General features: G+C 38.2%; 1 protein-coding gene across 6 annotated transcripts in view; it reads right to left on the minus strand.

Moving 5' to 3' along the window:
• Positions 1-4499: 4499 nt before the first annotated feature.
• The window catches only part of Ufd4 (ubiquitin fusion-degradation 4-like), a 61421-nt gene continuing 43387 nt past the window's right edge, over positions 4500-22533 (minus strand). For 4 of the 6 annotated variants that reach the window (XM_017629996.1, XM_017629967.1, XM_017629975.1 and 1 more), the window contains 5 exons: positions 13686-17240; positions 12505-12770; positions 10118-11293; positions 9038-10041; positions 4500-5911 (listed from right to left, as the gene is read on the minus strand). In XM_017629996.1, coding sequence (XP_017485485.1) covers positions 5629-5911; positions 9038-10041; positions 10118-11293; positions 12505-12770; positions 13686-17240 — 6284 coding nt within the window. In that variant the 3' untranslated portion in view covers positions 4500-5628. The remainder of the gene's footprint in view (positions 5912-9037; positions 10042-10117; positions 11294-12504; positions 12771-13685; positions 17241-22533) is intronic. The other 2 variants (XM_017630005.1, XM_017629990.1) reach the window with 1 other exon arrangement.

Consider the following 22533-nt stretch of genomic DNA (forward strand, 5'->3'; position numbering starts at 1 on the left):
CGGTTGGTGTGGGAAGAGCAGCGAAAACGTTTTCAGTAAATTTCGCGAAGCCTTTCCAATCAGCTTTGAAGAAGTTGATATATGTTCAGTGCTCCGCGGAAGCAAAGTCGGTTGGTTTATCGATCGAGATGACTATGGGCAGATGGTCTGATGCCAAAGTCAGCATAGGTCGCCATGTCATGCTGTTTATCAGACCAGCGCTGACTATTGTGATGTCTGGCGAGCTACTGCAGTTACCCATAATCCTGGTGGGTGCGTCGTCGTTCATTGTGCAGAATGTCGAATCGTCTATCTGCTCAGCCAAGTCTGTTCCCCTACGATCGTTTGACAGGCTTGAGTGCCAAAGATCGTGGTGCGCATTAAAGTCACCTACTACCATTCGGTTTTCACCTCTGAGGAGCGCACCTATATCAGGGTGATATCCTGCCGGGCAGCAGGTGACAGGGGGTATGTAAACGTTGAATATTTCGAGCTCAACATCGCCTGACCGGATAGCAATGCCCTGACATTCTAGGGTGGTATCCCTTCGGTCGATGTATGCTTCGATAAGACGATACTGCACGGTGTGTGGGTGATGAACGCTAAGCCACCACCATTATCTCGCTCGCGACCTCGACGGTGTACGTTTAGGGTTGCCAGATTTTTTATGCGCGAAATCAGTACATTCGACTTTTTCATGCTAAAAAAATCAGTACTTTTCAGTACATTTTTTTCAAAGCATAATTATGAATGTACAGTCAGTCAGTAAAGTTTAGGTACAGCGATTTTTTTACAATATGGGCAACTATTTTTTAAATATTTTATTTTTCGATAATTTTGTATAAAAATATGGTCAATTCTACAACAAAAAACCCAAAAATCAGAGTTCCAACCCTTGTATAATAAAGTGCAAGTATGAGGAAGCTAGGACTTACCATTGATTTTTGGGAAATTTTTTTGTTGAAGGTGTCGCGCATTTTTTCCATATAAAAAAATTATCAAACATTATTTTACATGGAGAAAATGAGCGACACCTTCAACAAAAAAATTAATAAAAATCAATGTTAAGTCCCAGCCACCACAAACTTGCACTTTGCTATACTAAAATTGAGTGGGCTAAAAAACTGCATACTCAACTTCTTTCTAGAGAGCGTAAATAAAAAGTGCAATATTTGAATGAAATTTTGCCGAATTTTCTTTAATTTTGCACAAGGTGTGGAACTTTGCTTTTTGGGGTTTTTGTTGTAGAATTAACCATATTTTTATAAAAAATTAGCGAAAAATAAAATATTTAAAAAATAGTTGCCCGTATTGTAAAAAANTTTTTGGGTTTTTTGTTGTAGGATTGACCATATTTTTATACAAAATTATCGAAAAATAAAATATTTAAAAAATAGTTGCCCGTATTGTAAAAAATTCGCTGTACCTAAACTTTATTGACTGACTGTAAGTAACAGAAAATAATTTAAAACGCCTGAGTTCTTGTTTCTAACAATATTTTGGTATATAAATAAAGTATAGTTCATAAAAAATAAAAGTGTTATTCATTTTAACAATGTTGAATTGCTTTGCAGCTTCGTCTCTTGAACCGCAGCTATCAGTATACCATGCCTTCCCATAAAGANACGTTTTCAGTAAATTTCGCGAAGCCTTTCCAATCAGCTTTGAAGAAGTTGATATATGTTCAGTGCTCCGCGGAAGCAAAGTCGGTTGGTTTATCGATCGAGATGACTATGGGCAGATGGTCTGATGCCAAAGTCAGCATAGGTCGCCATGTCATGCTGTTTATCAGACCAGCGCTGACTATTGTGATGTCTGGCGAGCTACTGCAGTTACCCATAATCCTGGTGGGTGCGTCGTCGTTCATTGTGCAGAATGTCGAATCGTCTATCTGCTCAGCCAAGTCTGTTCCCCTACGATCGTTTGACAGGCTTGAGTGCCAAAGATCGTGGTGCGCATTAAAGTCACCTACTACCATACGGTTTTCACNGCTCTGAAGCCCGTTGCAGTTAAATTGATGGAGCTTCATGTGGTTCGGGAGACGTGTGGTAATGCGGGGTGTGAGAGATGTGTGTGGCCGTGACGCCATCGGCTGTGTGCGCTGCTGAGGTAGTTGCCGCCCTGTGATGGTGGTGGGTGGCGTCGCGGTTGAAGTTTGCGACCGTGCTGCGCAACACGGGCCCTCGAAGTTCCTCGTCCAATCTCCCGTGGTGCGCAGACCTGAACATGCCCTAAAGTGGCACTAGCCAAGGCAGGTGTTGCACTTGACTGATGTCACATTACGGAATATCCTGGTCTGACATACGGTGCAAATTGTAGGAGGAACCAAGAGTTGTTGGCGGCGGCGTGTGGGTGGTGGTGCGGTTGTGTGTGTTTTGTGGTCTGTCGCGGTTGTGGTGTGGTCTGTCGCGGTTATTGTGTTATGTTGTTGTGCTGTGGTGTTTGTGTGGGACTGCTCAGGTGGACTAGGGTTAGCAGTGGAGGCTGCTCTGTTTGAGCAGCATGGGGCCACATACGATGTGGTCCACTGCCGATGTGTCCGTAGTCCTGAGCAGACTCTGAGGTGACTCCACCCCTCGCAAGCATTGCACTCGACTGAGGTGGAGTTGTGGTGTAGTCGTCTCTGGCATACACAGCAGGTGTAGGTTTCTGGCCCTGGGTTTGACTCGAAGCCAGCCCTGAGTAGAAGAAAACGTAGCGAATGTAGCCCTATGGACGAACAACTTCTGAGATACTTCGCCGACCTAAACGGGGTTAGATCGCCGAATTAACAGCCCTTGGTCGGGTAAAACCCGAGTGATTCCGGTACGTAGAACCGGCTGTCGTGGGAATGACACTTGAAGGGTCTTACGTGGCGGTTCCCAAACCCAGCGTATTCTCCATTACTGAGACGGCGGCGGTTTTTAACCGAATATACGTTTATATAGCGACCGACTTGCAACCGCACCTACTGGTGAACAGACGCAATGAGCGCTTAAACCGAATAAGACAGAGTGGCCCCACCGAAGCTGACTCTTTCTGCCGTGACCCAAGGCTCCACGACTATACCCTATTGCACTCCAAAATGTAATCTTACCTGTGAAAAATAAAGCTCTAATGGGTAGATTATGGATAGCATCGCAGCCTCAGTTGGGTTGCCGATGGTTAACGACACTGAAAGGAAACTGTATATTATGAATAGCAACTAAAGTTAAGTGCTATAAACATGAAGATAATTGAATTTTGAAGTACCCACAATAAAAGCGTGAGTGTAAATAACCTGCAGAAACAGTTAAAAAAAATAAATTTTCTCTATTAAAGTTTTCGCTGCAACCACAAAAATGCAGTTGCCATCTGTAATACCTTTTCGACCACTGGCAACGCAACTAAAGTTCGGTGGCCATCCGTAATCGACTATAAAATTTATCTTTTCAGTTTTTCAATTGCACAAAAAAGAGAAGTGAGTTTGACCCCCAAATTAAAAAAAAAAATCAATTGGCGGATATCATTCACACGAATCTAACCTTTCACACTCTCTTGTTCAATGAAATACATCGATGTAATTTTTCCACTGACATGCCTACCCACTGTGCTATAATTAATAATACCTTTCAATATTTTTTTCTACCGTTAAGAATTTATTTGCTTCAAGAGAGTAACTTTAAATTAGTCAGAAAAATGTTTAACAACATGTGATCAATTACTTTAATTTTTATTTTTTACAAGCATAGCTTTTACTTGCTTCTATATGTATGTATGTAGCTTCAGTTGATTTCGCTTGTTTTATGTTCTTCCATATCAATATACTTTTATTTGAATAAGCACTGTGTGTTCTAGGTGTGAATATTTTATTGATTTTTCGTTTGTGTATCGTCATTTTTTATTTAAATTACATATTCATTCAATAGCTGTAACCTAGAGAAGATAATTTAGGTAGGCCTTACGTAGTCATTCTAAAAAGCTTGGCCAACAAGAGCTTTAAAAAGTGCTTCCCTGCATGCCTTCTAGAACTGCTTTTCCTATTTGCAATTTACGCAAGTGTACAACTTTATATATTGTTAAGCATTACAAATGTATTTCAGTATGCGCTTAAAGCGCCAAAAAACATATTTAAAAAAGCTGCTATAGAAGAACTCCTCCAAAAGCCCTTCAGGAAGCCTTTCTATACAAAAAAAGAAAGGAGAAAGTCCTCTTGACTCTTAGGAATGCTTTTTGGCCTCAAATTATCTACTGTGTGTAGTTGATGCTGGCGTGTAAGTTGTTTTAAGTATTCGCACACATTCGGTTCCCCGGGTGCTCGCTAGTGCTCCATAGCGCTTTTGTCGCTTACACAAAAAATTAAAGCTTGAAATGTTGTATGTATTTGTTTGATAGTTACACAGCTATGTGGCTTATAATCAAATGCGCTTGGTGGATATTTCTTTCAATAATATTTATCTGTCCATTTCAGCTTTCATTTTCAAAAACAGACGTGAAGTGAAACCCAAGAAACTAAATTTTTTTTTAATTTCCCTGCTAATTTTTGCTTATAATAAAAACGATTTCAACTGTGCATTCAGCAAAGATTAACATATTTTTTATTTTTAATAAATGTATGTAAGTTATAAAGAAGTTTTATCAAACCCCATTATATTTAATTGCCAACTTGAAGCAAGCATATGAATTGGTTCCTCTACCAACAGGACAAGTGTGACAAAAGTAAACGCCGTTTCATTTAAATTTTCCATTTTAATTATGCATATGTTTTCCAAATTAAATTTTTAGTGTGGGTAGCCGACAATTCGCGTTTTTAACAAACTTAATGAATCTTCTCTAAATCTTTCGCTTTTCTAGTATTTCACATTTTCACTTAAAAACGTCGCTTGTTTCTAAAGAGCTACATACGTTACGTAATTATATAAATATTTAAGTGCTTTCTTTGTTGCAATAATACACAAATATGCAATCGTATGAATATTGAAATCTGTATTGTAATTGATTTTACATGTATGTACGAATATTGTAGTAATGTATGCATGGGTATTTACGGTTTCATCAAGTAAATTAAATTTTCAATGAATAAACATATGTATGTACATACTATTATGAGCTACTGTTATTTTTTGTATAGTTTTAGTAGTATTTACTGTTTTCTGTTGGCTGCTTGTGGCGCCTTTTTAAGCCCCTTATCACTATTTATCTATATAGTTTTAAAACAATGTAGGTCATGTAGCTAGGAAACTTTCAATCATTGCCTCATTCACTTTCATTGGAAGAAACTAGCTTGCTTGTTAGGTTGGTTCGATTGGTATTCTTCTCTATTTACTTTTTACATACATTTTTTGTATTACTTTTTGCACATCCACGCTTTCGGGAGCAAAACAAACTAAACATGTTGTTACTTTGACTTCCATGTGTTATTTTACGAAATTTTTCTGTTTTTTTTTTTTTAATGTTTGCATATAGTATCTGTATATGTGTAAGTTACACATCCTAATTTTATACAACAAAAAACTCAGCAGCAGAAAAAAAAACTAAATAAAAGATAAAACATTTTTATCACCATCAACTGAAAATTGTTCTCGTAGAAACACCCTAACAATGTTAACGCCCAATTTGAAATTTCGGCAAATGCTTAAGATTAATATATAGAGAGGTAAGTAAAATATTGAAACACATATTGTATGTATATTAATTCAAATGGAATCCTTTCTCTTTTGTTGCAGTCAGTAAACGTTCTTTCATGATCTCCTCAGTTTGATAATCGGGCAGCTTTAGATAATGCACACATGTATTTACCGATGGATAACTGCCATCGCCAGCATCTACTTTACGTACAACGGTTAAACGTGGATGCAAATTGGCTAGACCGCCTGGTGGTAGACTACTGCAACCTGTGGTAAATTGCAGGAACGCCTTACGCTCGGGCCCAGTCATGCTCATTAAGACGTTGACGAAACGCAAGAAACCAGGACTGCAAATAAAGAATGAAGTTAAAATTTAAAACACAAGTTCAATTATTCAATTATTCTTTTGCTTAGCATAATAGAGACTTGTGAACCCGCAAGGCGTTAGAACGCCAGAATATAATTTAATTTTTAAACAGGTGACAGTTATGGGCGATCCGTGTGTCAAATTTCATCTAAATCTTTTTTTTTTTAATTATCGTAATGATTTTCGAGAAAAATTTGTTTCTATGGGCTTTTTCAGCCGTTTAACACTTGCACTTTATTAGACTAAAATTGTATGGGCTATAAAAACTGCATAATTTGTCGAATTTTCGAAAATTTTTTAAAAAGTTTGAAACTGTGATTTATGTATATGTTTTTGGTTAAAGCTTGGGTGGCATTTTTATAGCAAAATAACAAAAAAAAAAAATAGCTCGAAAAACATTACGAATATTAAAAAAAAAATCTATTTGTATGAGTCACTGTATTTCCTATCTGGGTATAAAAGGTATTTTACTATTTCAATTTCAGTATTTCAATGATATGTTTGAGACCGATTGGAGAATTACATTGGAGTTCAAGTTAAAAACTAGCATTTTCTCAACTTGAGAAACAGTCCTTTTTTTCATACAAAGAAAAATGCCCTTTTTGTTGAGAACGCTATGATCCTCCACTTGAGCTACTGTTGAGAAACAACGTCGGGGATTTAAAAATTACCTTAATTCTCAACCTAACCTCAAGTTGAGCTCAAACCTAAATGTTTATTGGATTTGTATAAAAAAGTTTCTAGTAATATCGGAAATGTTTAGGTTAATTTTCCAAGTTTTTAAATATATGAATCTTTTCTGCGTTTTGTTTAATCAGCTCAAGTATCTGGCGTGACGTTACGTTACTAAAATTAAAGTTTTGTTAATATTCTTCTTGAAAGAGTTTTAAACAGGAAGAAAACATGAATTTTATGTCGAATATATTTTTTATTTTGACATCCGCGCCAGCAGCGGTTCCATTTCAACTAAACATGCCAAATGTGAAACAAATCAGAGCATATTAGCTGAAAAACAATAAAGGCGGACGGCGAACTCACCGCGGTGTCAAAATGAGACTACCTGCAAGCACCGCTGGGCGATGGCGGCATTACATGCCAAGGGTGGCCGTATGATTTTTTACTCTCCAAGTTTTAGAAGCAAACAACATAAACATGAAAATACAGTTATCATTTCCTTAAATCTGTCTTAAATAAAATGATTTATAATTTTTCCTTTTTGTAGTTGTATTTGTTATCATTTCCTCGTATTTTTTATTTCATTTATAAATAGGTTAATAATTTTTATCAAAAAAGTTTAATTGCGGTTAAAGTTAAATTTCGAAATATTTGTATTTTTGGCAACACACCATGTAAATATTGGAAAAACCAAGTCTTGTTGCCAACTGGAATCGCCTTGTTGTAACAGCATAAAGACTCTCCAAACAGTATGATGAATTTCCAGCCCTTGTAATATCTTGGCGCTCACACTTTTGCTAGGTGTTTGGCCGAGCTCCTTCTCCAATTTGTGGTGGAGATGGATTTTATGAGAATATTTTTACAGGCCTTGGCCAGATGTAACCCTGGGTCGTTCCGGTTAAGTAGACTCGCTGTTTTGATATTTTATGTTGGTTGCCCCCCAATTATTTTTTTCATTTCCGCTATAACCACCTAGGCGAATTTGGCTGAGTTCAACATAGCACGTCAGTCGGTGTGTCTTGCTAATTGGTGCCAATGACGTGTTTCTATTGCAGGTGGGTTGCTGATCATCGGTGGATGCCCTAGTGAACCGTCCGGTGGCTCTTGCCACGATGAGACTTCTGGTTAGCGCCGGTATACTGGTGTACGGTAATGATACGTAATTTACTTTCTTTCTCATTTTATCCTACCAATTTAGTATGCGCCATCTCTTTCGCAACTCTCGTATCTTATATATCTTCATAAAATACATTTTTCTTAAAATACATCTTTCCCAACCTCCTTCTATTACACTGTGCGAGAATTTTATGACAATTTAAACCAGCCCAGACTAATATTTTCTAATATTTTCTGAAAGTATACATTTCCAGTAATAAAACACTAAACCACTACCAAATTTGCTTTTTGTTGGGTTTCTTGAAGTAAGAGTCAAAACGACATTTTCAGACGAGACCTCATGGGTTTAAATGTTCTTCGAAAATATTTCCCATGAAATTTTACTATATATGTCTTAACCATTAATTTCGCTCAGACATTTATTTTAACCATTTTTTACACTTATTTGAAAACTACTTAGGCCGAGGCATGAAAACTTTAGTAGGCCAAAAATACGAGCTAACTTTTGCACATCCATTGAGCGTTTTACTACAGGATGGGTATACTTTCAAAAAATGTTAACTAAGCCCGGGCTGGTTTCGGCTGTCGCACAGTGTTATAAACCAAAACGTTTTGAGAACGCATTTATTATTATGGTACTTTTTTGAAAACTACTTAGTCCGAGAAATGAAAACTTTAGTAGGCCATAAAATAAAATTACGAGCTAACTTTTGCAGATCCATTGAGCTTTTTACTAAAGGATGGGTATACTTTCAAAAATTTTTAGGGAAGCCCGGGCTGGCTTCGACTGTCGCACAGTGTTATAAACCAAAACGTTTTGAGAAAGCATTATCTTGTTTTATTATTATGGTACTACGAAAAATATTCCACTTCTGAGATGGCTACTTTTTGCACTTATTAAAAATTTTAATTTCACCGTCAGTTTTTTTTTAGAAATTTATCGAAAACACTTTCAAGTCTAAGCACAAAGCGTTATTCACATTTATCGGTATTATCCAAAAGATTATAGTAACGACTGCCAAATCCGTCGTTAAGAACTGCATTGAAACGATTGTCAATCACTTTCCTTCATCGTTTCAATATATGTCACGGATGCGAAATAAGAAACGCAGTTATCATTGGTTAAAATTAACTAGAGAAATTTCTATAGTTATGTTTAACTAGTGATTTAACTATACATTTTATAGTTAAGTTAATGGTCCATACATAGAAACAACAATTTAAACGCAGGGGCGACGTCAACGGAAATATGCTTGAATATAGGCTTAACTATAAATTAGATCGAACACTTTACTAATGCTTTAAATACAATTACCTGTCCTTGGAGTATCCAAGCTTGGGTTCTGTGTAATTGATGAGATCTTCACGAGTCCATTGCGGATGTTGTTCTCCGCAAATCATCATACGCGCTTCGGCCGGACTGAAAGCAGCCAATTTCTTTAGTGGAAATACTTCACAGAAGCCACGATGGAATGCTTCCAATTGCTTCGCAATGCCATCTTGCAGTAAGAAACTTATCAACAAATCGCAGTACTCTTCCAAATTATTCACCGTCACATCAATGTTGGCACCATTTGGTATGAGCTCAACGTACGGATAATCGTAAACAGATGAGCTGGGCAAATAGGTAAACGTCAAAGCCAAATCCTGTAGATCGACTTCTTCATCTTGTTTAGTACGTAATTTCAGTGCCGCTAACTGATCACGCCTTTGTTCGCGCGTTAGCGAAGCATCACCCTCTAAAGCTTGTTTGCGTGAGACCAAATCTTGCAGCTCTTTAATGAATTCATATCGTATGGGATCGATTTCGGCGAGGTTTTCATAAGTTAAGATGCCGTCATACCAGGTGCTGCCTGCGTTATATTCGGTATTTCCACTACCAACACCACCTAGCAGTTTCGAGCAAGTTTCCGCCAATTCGGAGTCCTCTGACACTACAGATGAGGTCATTAGATCTTCGGAGACAGGATTCGATTGAACTTGATGTACACCACGCGAAAGCACTTTATTGTGGCATAAAAGTTTTAGGAACGAATTCGAAAGTGGTAAATCCACTAAACGCATATCCTGCAGCACTTTTGCTAAGAATTCGCCAAGGAACCAAAAGTATTTTGACACACGATCACAAATTTCCGAATTTTGTGGCAATGGAGCTGGAAAAAGACCATTTTCTCGTCGGTTTACATAGTAGCCGATAGGCTTAATGTCTTCGTTGGAGATGAGATGTTTGCTCTGCTCGCTGATTTTATCGTTCAGTTCTTGATCGGCATCATCACAAAGCCACATGCAGAGATCGGTGCGCTGCAATTCGGCTGCAACCTTTAAATATAAAACAACATATTTTTTTAGAATTATATTTCACATTTATTCACAGTATGTTTTGCAAATTGCTTACCAGTGCAAAGAACTCCAATGTTGGGCCCAACCCGGTGCCCTCTTCGCCAACAAACTCGACCTCCAACACCGATTTACGATTGCAGTGCACCTTCATCACTTGTATGGCCCACTCTAGCAAGTTCTCATTGCGTGGCACCTTAACACGCTCATGCTTCAACCGACCAACGCGGAACTCATGCTGATCATCACGTCTTGGACTGAGTCCGGGCATGCGTTGTCGCTCCAAAGTCACATCTCGTTGCGACTGCAGACAAACAATGCTACGCGATGCGCCAAATGCGGTGCAGTTGAAGTACAATTGACGCGTTTCGAAGGGGAACAGGAAAGGACATGCCTGATTGAGATCTTCGCACCAGTTGGGCAAGCCATTGCTAGCCAAAACCAATGGATCCTGTATTTGCTGTTGCAACTTGTTGGTTATTTTCTTGCTCATAAATAGCTCGGATGGCAAGTTTCCTCCAAGCACGGTAGCTTCGGCACCCGCCGTCGTGTTTTCGGTGGCAGTCTCTTTTTGGTTCAGTGCATTCAATTGACTAAGCAGTTGCAAGACATCATCCACTGAGCAGGTAACATTCTCCGAAGTTGTAAATTCGCCACGAATGGGAGAGTTGGGGGAGAGCGTGGAGGCGCCACTCTTCGATGACACCACTGGTGTATTCGGCCCATCATCACACTCAACTACGGTGCCGCTAACACCTGTGCTTAAACATTCTTGTGGCGTCACTTCGCGATAGACAATGGTATAAGTCGGTTCCCAGGCTTTACGGAACTTATCCGTCTTACTTAGCTGTGAAACTTGTAAGAGCTCTTGTACGGCGCGGAATATCGTCCAATCACTATTACCTAACTCAATCTCGACATCGGGTACGCCACCTATGCTAGGTCCACGCAGTATTAGCGACAATACCGGCTGTGGTAGCGGTACATGTTCGTGTTGACGCAATGCCTCAGCGCTCGTACCTGGTGCTGGTATATCCAAATCTGATGTTTGATTGACATTGGTACGTCCAGGGCGGGGATCAAAAGCTGGGATAAGTGCAGAGAACTGTCGTTTGAGTACGAATTCATCGTCCCACGATTTGCGCTTACTCACTCCAGCCAAACGATTCTCCAGTGTTTCGTCGTCCATGAAGGTTAGCAGATTGCGAGAAACCATTACTTGCAATAATGTGTTCTAAATAATGAGAGAATGGCAAGTTTTAGTAAGCGTTGAAAGGACAAAACTGTAGAGTAGAAGTTGTCAGCTCTAGAGATTTCAATACGTGAAATAGTTTCTTTTAATTAGACATTTTTCTGCAATATCGTGTGCTTAGACTATTCTTATACATATGTATTTATGCAATAAGTCGAAAACGAAAATTCATCAGCACTAAAGGCAGGAGCTTGTCATACGTAATGTAGAACTGATTTATTTTGGAACGAATTTCCGTCATCCCTTGTCAAGTTTGGTTTGCAGACAAACCGGTTTCGGCGTTGTGCCATCTTCAGTGTCATTTTTCGTTTTTGTAAACTCATAGATATCGTCGTTTAAAGTACAAGAAAATGCAAAATCAAATGCGTATCAAGAAAATGCAAAACCTCGTATGTGAGGTGGCCAAAATTTTATATGAGGGGGTAAAACTTGTTTTGATTCAAACCATTTCTCTCTTGTATCCCTAATTATCTCTTCTTATATCTAAGAACGACATTTTATATGCCAGGAGCTTCCGGTGAGCAAATATCTTTTTTGGTACAAATATCAGTTACGAGGTTTTGCAGATACGCAGTTTTGTACTTTAAACGACGATATGATATGATATGTGATAAAGAATTGATGCAAAATGTGCAATGTAATAAAAAAAGTTTAAAGTATTTCCGTGCATAGGAAAAATAGTTTTGAAAATTTTGAACTAATTAATGGTGATTTCGTTTCTTCCAAAAAATGTTGCCCATCTCCGGTGGAAAATGGGTTTGATGTTACACTCCACCCTGTAAAAAGGCATGTTTTTGCCTTGAAGTCTTTGTCTAGCTCAGGCATTTCATAATATTGTCATTTTTTGAACAACCATCTGATTTTCAGGGCAACCATCTCCCCTGACATAAAGCTTCACAGGGCAGAGAATGTGCCTTTTTCGCCTTACAAGAGTGTGACATTTTAAGAAACGAGCACACAACTTTCTCGTCGTCTGCCCTTATTTTAGAACCGAAGACGAAAAGGAAAGGAGCAATGAAAAAGCGACATTTTTTGGGAGATACGAAATCACCATAATCACCTCCGCATATATGATATAAATAACTTTCTACATAAATACATACATACATACATACGTAAACACAAGTGTAAGGAATTACATATATACAAATAAAACAAGGTGTAAAAGTGCATGAAATTTGCAACAAAATTACCAATCGACTTACTCCAACTTCTTCGTATTCGTCTTCGTTCTCTTCATCGTCATTGTCTTCGTCCATGTCATCGTCATCGTCCATATCACCAAGTAAAGCTGGCGCACGGCAGCTTTCTAAGAAATCTTCCAACGAAACTTGTTCACTATCGCTTGAAGTTGAAGTGAGACTCATCGTTAGAGCAGGATTAATAGATGTTTGCACTTGTTGGCCGGCTGTGGAATTACCATTGCCGCTGGTGCCATTATTTGAACCGCCACTGTTGCCTAAATTGTCAATTGAATTTATAAAACGAGTGAAGGTATTTTTTGTTGCATGTTTTAAAGCTATGGACTATAAAAGTACTTTTCAACTTAGGCTGTATACGAGTTCGACTCACAGGCATTTGTTTCTTTTTTTCGATTTATTTTTTTGCCGATTTTTAATTGAATCTTTTTAAAATTTTTAGATATCATTGGTTTAACTTATTCTACATTTTCTTTTTTTTTTATTTAATTTTCGGTAAATTTTTAGATTTTATTGTTCTCAAAAGAAAATATATTTTTGTATTTCATTTAAGTTATAGGAATTAATTAAATGTTTGATTTTTTTTCCTTTTTAATTTATTTTTATCTAAATTTTTACATTTTATTGTTTTAAAAAGATAATATAGTTTTTAATTTCATTTAGTTTTGAGAAACTTATTTTATTTATAAGGCAAAGACGTCGTTAGCAGATCTTTCAATTACAGAAAAGAGCTTTCAAATTCGTAGCCAGAATTGACAATTGTCTTAGGAAAGACAGTAGCCAAAATCGCCCTGTAAATTGCTACCTCAATAAAGAAAAATTCTAAATTACTCGCAGGTACTGCAGGTATAGGCAGAATTAATATTTTCTGCAAGTATACTTTTCAACCTAAATTGAATTGTCAAATTTAAAGGTTTCTGCTGTAAAGTTACATTATTATTGAACAATCCAAAAGCTGCCTCAATATCAAACATTTTATTATTTTATCAACAGCGATTGAATGCAAATTTCAGAAGCTGTGTTTGAAATTTCCTATGGAATTCCAATTTAGGTACTAAACTTTAGGTCAACTCGCACACAGCCTTATGTAGGTATTTTCTAAGAGAGTCTTTAATAAAATCCTACAATTAAAAAAATAAATAAATATATATATATACATATACATATATTCATACCAGCATTGTTTGACGACAGACTCGGATAACTTTGAGCGGTGCTCAAGAGGCCCGAATGGAAGTTGCTAGACAGCGCCAACTTCACAAGGCTCGTCACAGAATTCGGTCCGCGAGGGAAGAAAGAACTTGTGCCAACACTCTGATTATTGCGCTCATTCGAGTTCGAGTTGGAGCTGATCATCTGGTTGTTCTGTATATTAGTGGTGCCTTGCGATGTGCGACGGCGAGCCATTGCGGCAAAAGTCTCTAAAAGCCCAGTATGGCTGGTTACCTCGGATTGCGAAGTGGTCTCCGACACAGATGTGGTAGTAAGATTGGGCACACTGACACTCATTTGATTCGATACAGAAACATTGACGCTATCGGCCGAGCCACCTAATTGTTGAGCGCTGTCACCAGCCTGTAAATCACTCGCTTGTTGCTGCTCCACTTCAACAGCCTGTGCCGGTGGTTGTTGCTGTTGCAATTGGTGATCACTAACACTCGATGATCTATTTGTGGACAATGTGACGCTCGGAACGCCGGCAAGATTTTTGTATTCGGCCACTTCAATGTTAATACGCTTCTCTGTTTCGACTTTCAATGCGGGTGGCGGTTGTCCAGTTTTGTCTATAGCTGCCGCTGTTGCGCTGCAATCGACGACCACCGAAGTTCCCAAGTTGTCCGTGGAACTAGTATTAAACTGATCGTTTCCGCCTTCTGGCTTACCCGTGACATTGGAGAACTTAACAGCTGATGTCATTAAATTTGCAGCCGAAAGTGATAGTATATCGGATGAAAGAATATTATTGGTGTTGTTTCGTATCATATCAACGCCATCACGCATTTTATCAATCATCTCCAAAGCCTCTGACGAAAATTGTGAAACACGCTGCCCAGCTGATGTGTTTGCGCGTAAATTAACTAGTAGTCCCTTGCCCATGCTACCACTGGCGCTGACTGAATTGTTGGCATTCATCTTATTATTTGCCTCAATATTTGTAGATTTTGGTTCATCACCTTGCTGCAACGATACGCTACGGAGCAAACTTCCAGTAATATTTGTGGGAGCAGCTGATGTGCTCGAAACGACACCACTCTGACTGCCAACAACACCGGCATTGCCAAAAATAGCTGCCAAAGCATTGCGGCTACTGCTGCCACCACCGCTGCCTCCGTATCCTGCAGACGAACTCACTGTGTTGCCGCCCATAGTGGTCATATTTGCCTCAGTCAATACCAAGTTTTCAGTAATTGTGGCCAAATCAGAGACGACATTTGCATTGATTGCCTGTGTCGAGTTGTTAATGGCCGATAAATCGGCGATGTTTTCACGCTCACGCAGCAAGCTGACGCCACTGCTTCCTGCTGGGCAGCCAGACGAGCTGCTGTCATCGCCACTGGAGAGAACAGTTGAACAAAGCATTTGGGTTTTGGCCGAACTAAAAACGCTTTCGGCTATGGCGTCCACCGCCTGTTTCCAAGCTAAGTTATCAGCGGATGCTGCCTGATCCGACGGCACTTCTGTGTTCCTATTGATTTCAGTGGCCTCCGGCAGTGAAGGTGTCGAGCTCGACTTGCGCGATGTGAGTGTGCCGCCCTTCTCGTACTTCTTACCACCACCAACCCCACCGCCTGCTGTTGTGCCACCACCACCTGTTGCCGTCGCCGTGGCCGGCGTTATTGATGTGCCGCCCTCGAACATCGACAAATTATCGCAGTTAGCCAATTTCAAATCGTATTTGCCTTCTGCACCCATGCGATACGCATTGCGCCCGCCATGATCCCATTTCACATCAATCCAACCATTGTGTATCTCGCCGGTGACGGTGCCCTCGCAGCAGCCATCCTGATCATCCCAACGCCAATCGACACCACGCACCACACGTGCACCTGTGGTAATGTGTTTGAGTTGAGCGCGTATTTGGCGGCGCTCCTTGCGTATTTTCGCCTCGGCTTCCTTGGCGCCTTTGCCAATGTCATCGCAGATGCTCACCACACGCCCATAGATCTCGAAACCACTCAGACTGAGGTAGTGCGTCTGTCCCGACGCATTACGACCATTCTGCTGTATGCGAATATGGCGGAAACCTTGCATTTCGTCGGGTGCGCACACTATTGGCCATGTGGCAGTGCTGCCAGGTTCCACCAAACTCTTGTCGTCGGTGTGTGTAACGAGGGTAGTCCAAATGACACCATCCTTCGAGCCTTGTAGCATCCAATTACGCAAAGCTGAACGTCCATAGCCGCGTGCGTGGCGCAATGTGTACGCATTGGGTATTATATAGACACCGAGGTCAATTGCGAACCAAGCTTTCTTATTGTCTTTAGTATGACAGTTCACAGAGACGCTATCTCGCGAGAGTATGTCCTCCAATTTGCCATATGGCAAAGTCTTGCCTTCAGAGCTGGTAACTTGCACTAGACCATATTGTGCAGGATTCACCCATTCACAGGTGCCACCATTCGAACCAATATAGTAAATAAGACCTTCTTCATCGAAATCATAGTGGTGCTTGAAGACCATACCTTGACGATGCTCGCGCAATTTTTTCAAATAGTGATAAGTGGAACGGTCCATGTCGTACCACTGCTTGGCGACCATTTTTAGCAAGTACTTGGCCAATTGGCCAACTGTAGCAAGTGGTTCCATTTTCAGTGTACGCCCAGTACGATCGAATAGTGTCGTTTCGCAGGCGGCACGTTCCAAGCGGAACCGCAGACGTTTAGTTAATATCTGTAGGCCATAACTGGCACCTGGTGCATCGTACACGTAGATGGGTAGCTTTTCGGTACTCTCTAAAACTGCGACCAACTTCTGTACAAGTATGCTGGCTGTAGTGTTGGTGTTACGCATATCGCCGCTCGGTAGTTTAGCATCGAAGATACATTGTTTGAAAATATTAATACGTTGCTTTAGCATTTTATTGATTTTGCTGCGTGACAACCCATTATCCCAGTAGTTCTTGGAGAGCACAGCAACCAACGCTTGAACTAGGCCAGACGAGTGCATCTCATAAGCGCTAACCACACCATCCTCGTGCAGCAGCTGCGCCAGCTCCATTAGCGGTGTGCGCAATTTGTCCTGCCAGTTGGAGTGTGGCGATAAACGCTGCTCCTCCAGTGCCACCTCGATTTGCTTTACGATGGATGTGAGCTTGGCGACAGCACCACGTGGCACAGCCTGAGCGGCTTTGAAATATTTGTTGTAGATATCGCGAGCTAAATTCTTAACTTGTGTCTTTTGCACCTCGGTCTTAGTCTTGATTTTCTTTTTCTTGCCCGTTGACCAGCCCGAAGCGAAGTCCGGCCCTAGTGTGTGCTCAGCGGTGAAAGTGTGTTTGGTGCCACGATTGCTCTCGAATATGAAACCGGGCAAATCATCTTGCAGTACGGTCACTTGATGACCTTCAGTGTTGTGTATTTGTAATTGATTTGGTTTTTGTGACTGGAGTACCCAGTTGCCAACTACTAAACGCAGTACGCTAACTGTTGGTAAAATAGGCTGTGATGGTGAGCCCGGACGCACGGCTGAACGAGCGCGCAATAGCTTTTCGAGAAATTCACCACGGTTTTCTGCAATGGTATAGTAATGTAAAAAAAAATAATGAAAATAGCCGCTGAAGTTTGCGATAAATTAGCAAATTTAAATATTTCTGCTATGGCGCTAAAGTTAGGGTACTGAACAGTGAACGTACAACGGTGGTGGTAGTAATTAATTTTAATGTTTAAATGTTCTTATAACAAACAAATCATAATCAATTATTTTGCTGTGTACAAAGTTAGGAAAGGGAAAAGGATTGGATGGAGGGCATTAGAAGCATGTTACATAAATGTGAAAAGGGTTCGCATCGAGATGGCAATTTCGTGAGAAAACACATAATTGCTTGTTGCAAAGCAAATACAAACATAAAATTGTAATTATTTTATTTTTAACAAAAAAAAATTAATTAACTTTAAACTTAACCGAGTGGCGCAAACCCTAAATTTCGAACCTAATTTTGTTTGATGATATAATTCATTCGAGCGCGTCAATGGATGTTAAGTGAATCCGAAAAAAGCTCCCATTCAAAAAACCGACGATACTAATATGACACCACTTTTCAATAAATTTGAATTCCTCGGTTGAAAATCTACCATATCCATAAAACCAACAATCAAAATTTTGTTTGTTTTTTATTTGTCCGATTTCAAAAATATGCAAGACCAGATATACAAGCAAGATAAGGTAAGTACAATGTGTATATCAAATTTGGCCGAGATCGATGAAGTAGTTTTTGAGATACGTGTATATTATATGTATGTACTATTTTCCAAAATGCATGAAAAATAAATTTTTTGCTAAAGAGACATTGTATATATACACATATTACATCGTTCTATCGGTCTATAAATCCTCTTTCCAACACATGTTATGGTTTTTAAAATCGAATGAAAAATAGTCAAGCTGTTAATAGATACATAAGTGCATCAAGTACGAAGATAACCGCAATTTTTAGTATTTTCGAAAAAACGATTAGATAGGATAGATCCAAAAATATTTTTCTAAAAACTGGTGAACAAATTTTTTGGATCCATTTTAATCGAACCTATGCATGCTTGAGTATCACTATGTATAAGACACCCACGTAAAAAATAAAATAAAATAAAAGTAGTTTATTGCTTAGCAAAAACCGAATAAATCTAAGTTTCTTCATAAAAATATAGATGTTTTTAATTAGATATTTAAAAAGATTTTGAGTACGTATTCAATTTTAGTACATTAAAGTGCCAGTTTGAAGTAGCTACGACATGCCGTAGATTTTGGCATTTTTTTTGGCGAAGGTGTAGCTCATTTTCTCTATATAAAAAATCGTCGAACATACTTCGTATGGAAAAACGCAAGTCGTAGCTTCTTCAAATTTTCACTTTAATTTACTACAATTAAATGGGTTACAAAACTGCTTACTCGAAATCCTTTTAATAGTGCTTGTCATAACTATACGACACCCACATATTGAAGTCTTGACTATTTTTTTATTTTTTTTTTTATTTTAATTTATTTTTTTTACAAAATTTCTTTAATTAATTAATCTTTTTAACTAGATACATTACTTGATTTTCGATATTTTGTATGCTTAATTTGTAAATCTCTTTAAATTTAAAACATAATTTGGCATGTTCATAGACGAATCAAAACGAAACTAAAAATATTTTCGACTTTTTTGACAAATTTTTCTTGAAACGTAAATTTTTGTATCTATTTCCTATCTAACTGATCTCTATATAAATGACTTCCCCTGTGTTTCATGCTCTTTCCTAGTGATTACAACAAATACACACATTGTTACTCTTATTACATTTTATGGCTTTTAACTTAGTTCTAAGTATTGCGAATTCATTTATAAAGCTATCCTCAAAACGAAAGGACTTGTTCTTCTCGATTGTAACCTAAACTTACCTATTTTTAACAAAATTAGCTGGTCAAAGATTCTATAAAAAATTGGCCATTAATGGGTTAAAATATGGTCATCAGTGCGTTAAGTCAAAGTCGTAAATGGGTTAAATTATTCATAACTTGCATAATAATAAAATAAAATTAACTTAACATAAGATATTACAAAAAACTGGGTTACCAATGGGTTAATGCATTATCAATAATGGGTTAAGACGTCAAAAATTTACTCTTAAAAAGTAGTTCAAGCGAGTCTAATGGAAAGAAAATAATTTCAGAATTATGAGCTTATAAATATGGGCGGCCCCAGTGAAATTCAAAAAGTCGTAACTTGAAAAAAATTCAAAATTCACTTTTTGGTCTGGTTTCTTTTCGGAAAATGACACTGAAGATGGCACAACGCCGAAAGAGGTTTGTCTCCAAACCAAACTTTACAAGGGATGATGGAAATTCGTTGCGAAATAAATCATCTTACCACCCAGTCGGAAAAATTAATGAACAGCAATATGTAATTGAAAGAAGTCTCATTTAATATGTATATCTATATACATTCATAAATAATATGTACATTAGAGTGGCCCTTGCTTTTTATCTTTGCAAGATTTTGATCGAGTTTTTCTTATATGTTGCTATTGTTGTAGGCTGGTCGATCTACTTTTCCATGTGCAAGAAATTTTTTAGTTTTTTGAGGCGCAACCTGAAATGGTTGCATATAAGGAGAAAGCATTTATTTCTCATTTAATATTGACTCAATTGAACCAGACAAACCCGTGCCACAAACGTGTTGATATAATGACATGCATCGTGGTTTAAAGGTACAAAACAAAATCAAACTTATTTTCCATTTATTTATGAATGGGTATGAACAGAAATAATTTTGTTTGGCATCATGCTATGTTTTTACACAAGAGTGACCGTGCAATGGCCGCTAATAAAGTCAGTGTTGCCAGAATTTTTGTACAGCGCATCCCCATATCGAGCCGCAGTTATCCCCAAAAAATACCCATTTTTCTTCTGAATCCCCATTTAAATCCCCTTAAGTAAGAAATAAAAAAAGTATATATTCTCATTTCTGTTACTTCGTTTTAATTACAGTTTTGAATACTTTTATATTACAAATTTTCACAGTTGTATATGTGTACATAAATATGAGATCATTTGGTTATTTACGTATAGCGGTTTCTTATTTTTTATGGTTTTTGGAGACTATTTAACAACATACCTTCGGCCCAAGGTTCCTATTCCCTTTGCTGTCTGTAAGTTCGTCATTTTTTTTTGCGCTTGCCATTTTGTAAAATTCTTTTTACACTAAGGAAATCAGAAATATATGCAGTCCATTCGGTAAATGCCAATCACAACGATCCTTTTACAATTTGGTGTAATGAAGTGAGAAAAAATTGTGTGTTCAGCGAAAGCCATTAAACCAGGCATTTTCCACGAATAACACTTTGACAAAGAAAATATTTGTTTGAGAAATTTTTAAGGGCAGGCAGTAAAATATATGTATTTTAATTTCAATATGAATATTTTAAACCAAACAAAAATCCCCATCAAATCCACACATCCCCAAACGAGAAAATATATCCCCAAATGGTTTCAGAAATCCCAAAATGGGGAGAAATCCCCACATCTGCAACTCTGAATAAGGTGGCTAGCCAAAGACAGCACTGACGCAAAGTGATACTGTCCAAGGCGAATTTATACAAGGTGGTGTTGTTAGATCAGCTGATTTCTTCGCTTTACATGTATTTTGTTTTTGCTTTTACTGATTTGACAGCACACCCATCATACTGGCGAATTTAGGTTTTCGCTGCGGTTGTACTGATTGTCAAAATGATGTGTTTGATGTAAATTTGTTTTGTTCTGATTGCCATTGTGAGTATAATTTGTTAGTGTAGTTTTTATTTCTTGGCTGCCGCTACCACTCAACTTCGACACGTTTGTGGCATGATTAATTGGGCCAACATTTTTAGGGAATTACTTTTTCAATAAAGGTAACCATTTTAGGGGTAGCACCCGCAAAAATTCCGAATATCTTAATGTACATATTTCGAGAAAAACTAAAAAAGCCAAACATTTATACTGAGAAGTTTCTGAATATTTTTGTTGTGCCATAGCAATAATAAAATTAATTAAAACTTCGAAAAAAATCTGTATATGTTCCTATTCACTGCATTACCGACACTATTCACTGATTTAGGACTTCTATTTATTTAGGTATAAATTTAAACGTACTCGCACACACTTGAAACTATTTTAAGTAGTTAAGTACAAACAAAATTTTTGGGTTAGGCCGCTTCTGCTCTCGAGGCCTTATATATGTATACTCGTTTGTACATACATACATACATATGTAATACACACAGTGGCGGACAAACAAATAGGGGCGCGACATTCATCAGAGAATTTAGCTTCAAACATATTACTGAATTTTTAATCAGTTGCTAGGGAGCTACACATTATACTAAATTGATTTTCACTGTATAATTTTTATTATGATAAGCAAATAGCCAGAACTGTGGCGAGTGATGATGCCATAAGATATGCTATTGAGTTTCAAATCGTCCTGGCCACGATAATAATAGTTGAAATGGTATTTTAAAGATAGTTTTATCCACTCTTTCGCTAAAATATGCAACACTTCCTTGAAAAATTAGATGATAACTCTGTCATTGAAAATCCATTTGGTTCCTTACTTTGGCTAAAGAGAGATTGCAGAGTCTAAGGTTTATAGGCAGTGGCGGATTTATCGTACAGGCAACATAGGCTGAAGCCTAGGGCGGCAGAATTAAGGGGCGGCAAAATTTAAGACAGCTAAATTAAAAGAAAAAAATTTATTTGGATTCAGCTGCACTTGAAGACTATTTCTGAAGTGATCTCTTTGTTCAACGGACTCATTAAAGTTGTGTCTGACACTCGCGAAGAATTCGATCAATATGAAGAGAAAGCTCTCTCTATTTCTACAATTCAGGAATACAAAACACTCAGGCAGCGTCGAAGGAATCAGAATCTACAACCTGGTGAAAATAGGGACAATAGTATCCAATTGAGTGGCCGAGACAACTTTCGTGTCAACACATTCAACGTTATCTTGGACCGTACTTTGACAGAATTGACACGGAGACGTGAGGCGTATCAAAAAATCTATTCGAAATTTTCTCTCATCACTGATATGAAACATCTGAGCAACGAAGAATTACGTGAAAAATCCATCATATTGAGCCAATACTACACCCAAGATCTTGAGGAAAATTTGGGAAATGAAATGGTCTTTTTCAAGGCATACTGCACCGAAAAGAAGATTTTAAATTATTCTCCTCTGGAACTGTTGAAAATGCTGAGACAGGATAATCTGCAGATCTCTTACCCTAATGTTGAAATTGCGTTGCGGATGTTTGTTTCAATTCCTATTTCCAATTGTAGCGCAGAAAGATC

This window comes from Rhagoletis zephyria, unplaced genomic scaffold (genome assembly GCF_001687245.7).
Source record: "Rhagoletis zephyria isolate East Lansing unplaced genomic scaffold, Rhagoletis_zephyria_1.1 Rzeph_scaffold_00085, whole genome shotgun sequence".
NCBI classification, from domain to species: Eukaryota; Metazoa; Arthropoda; class Insecta; order Diptera; family Tephritidae; genus Rhagoletis; species Rhagoletis zephyria.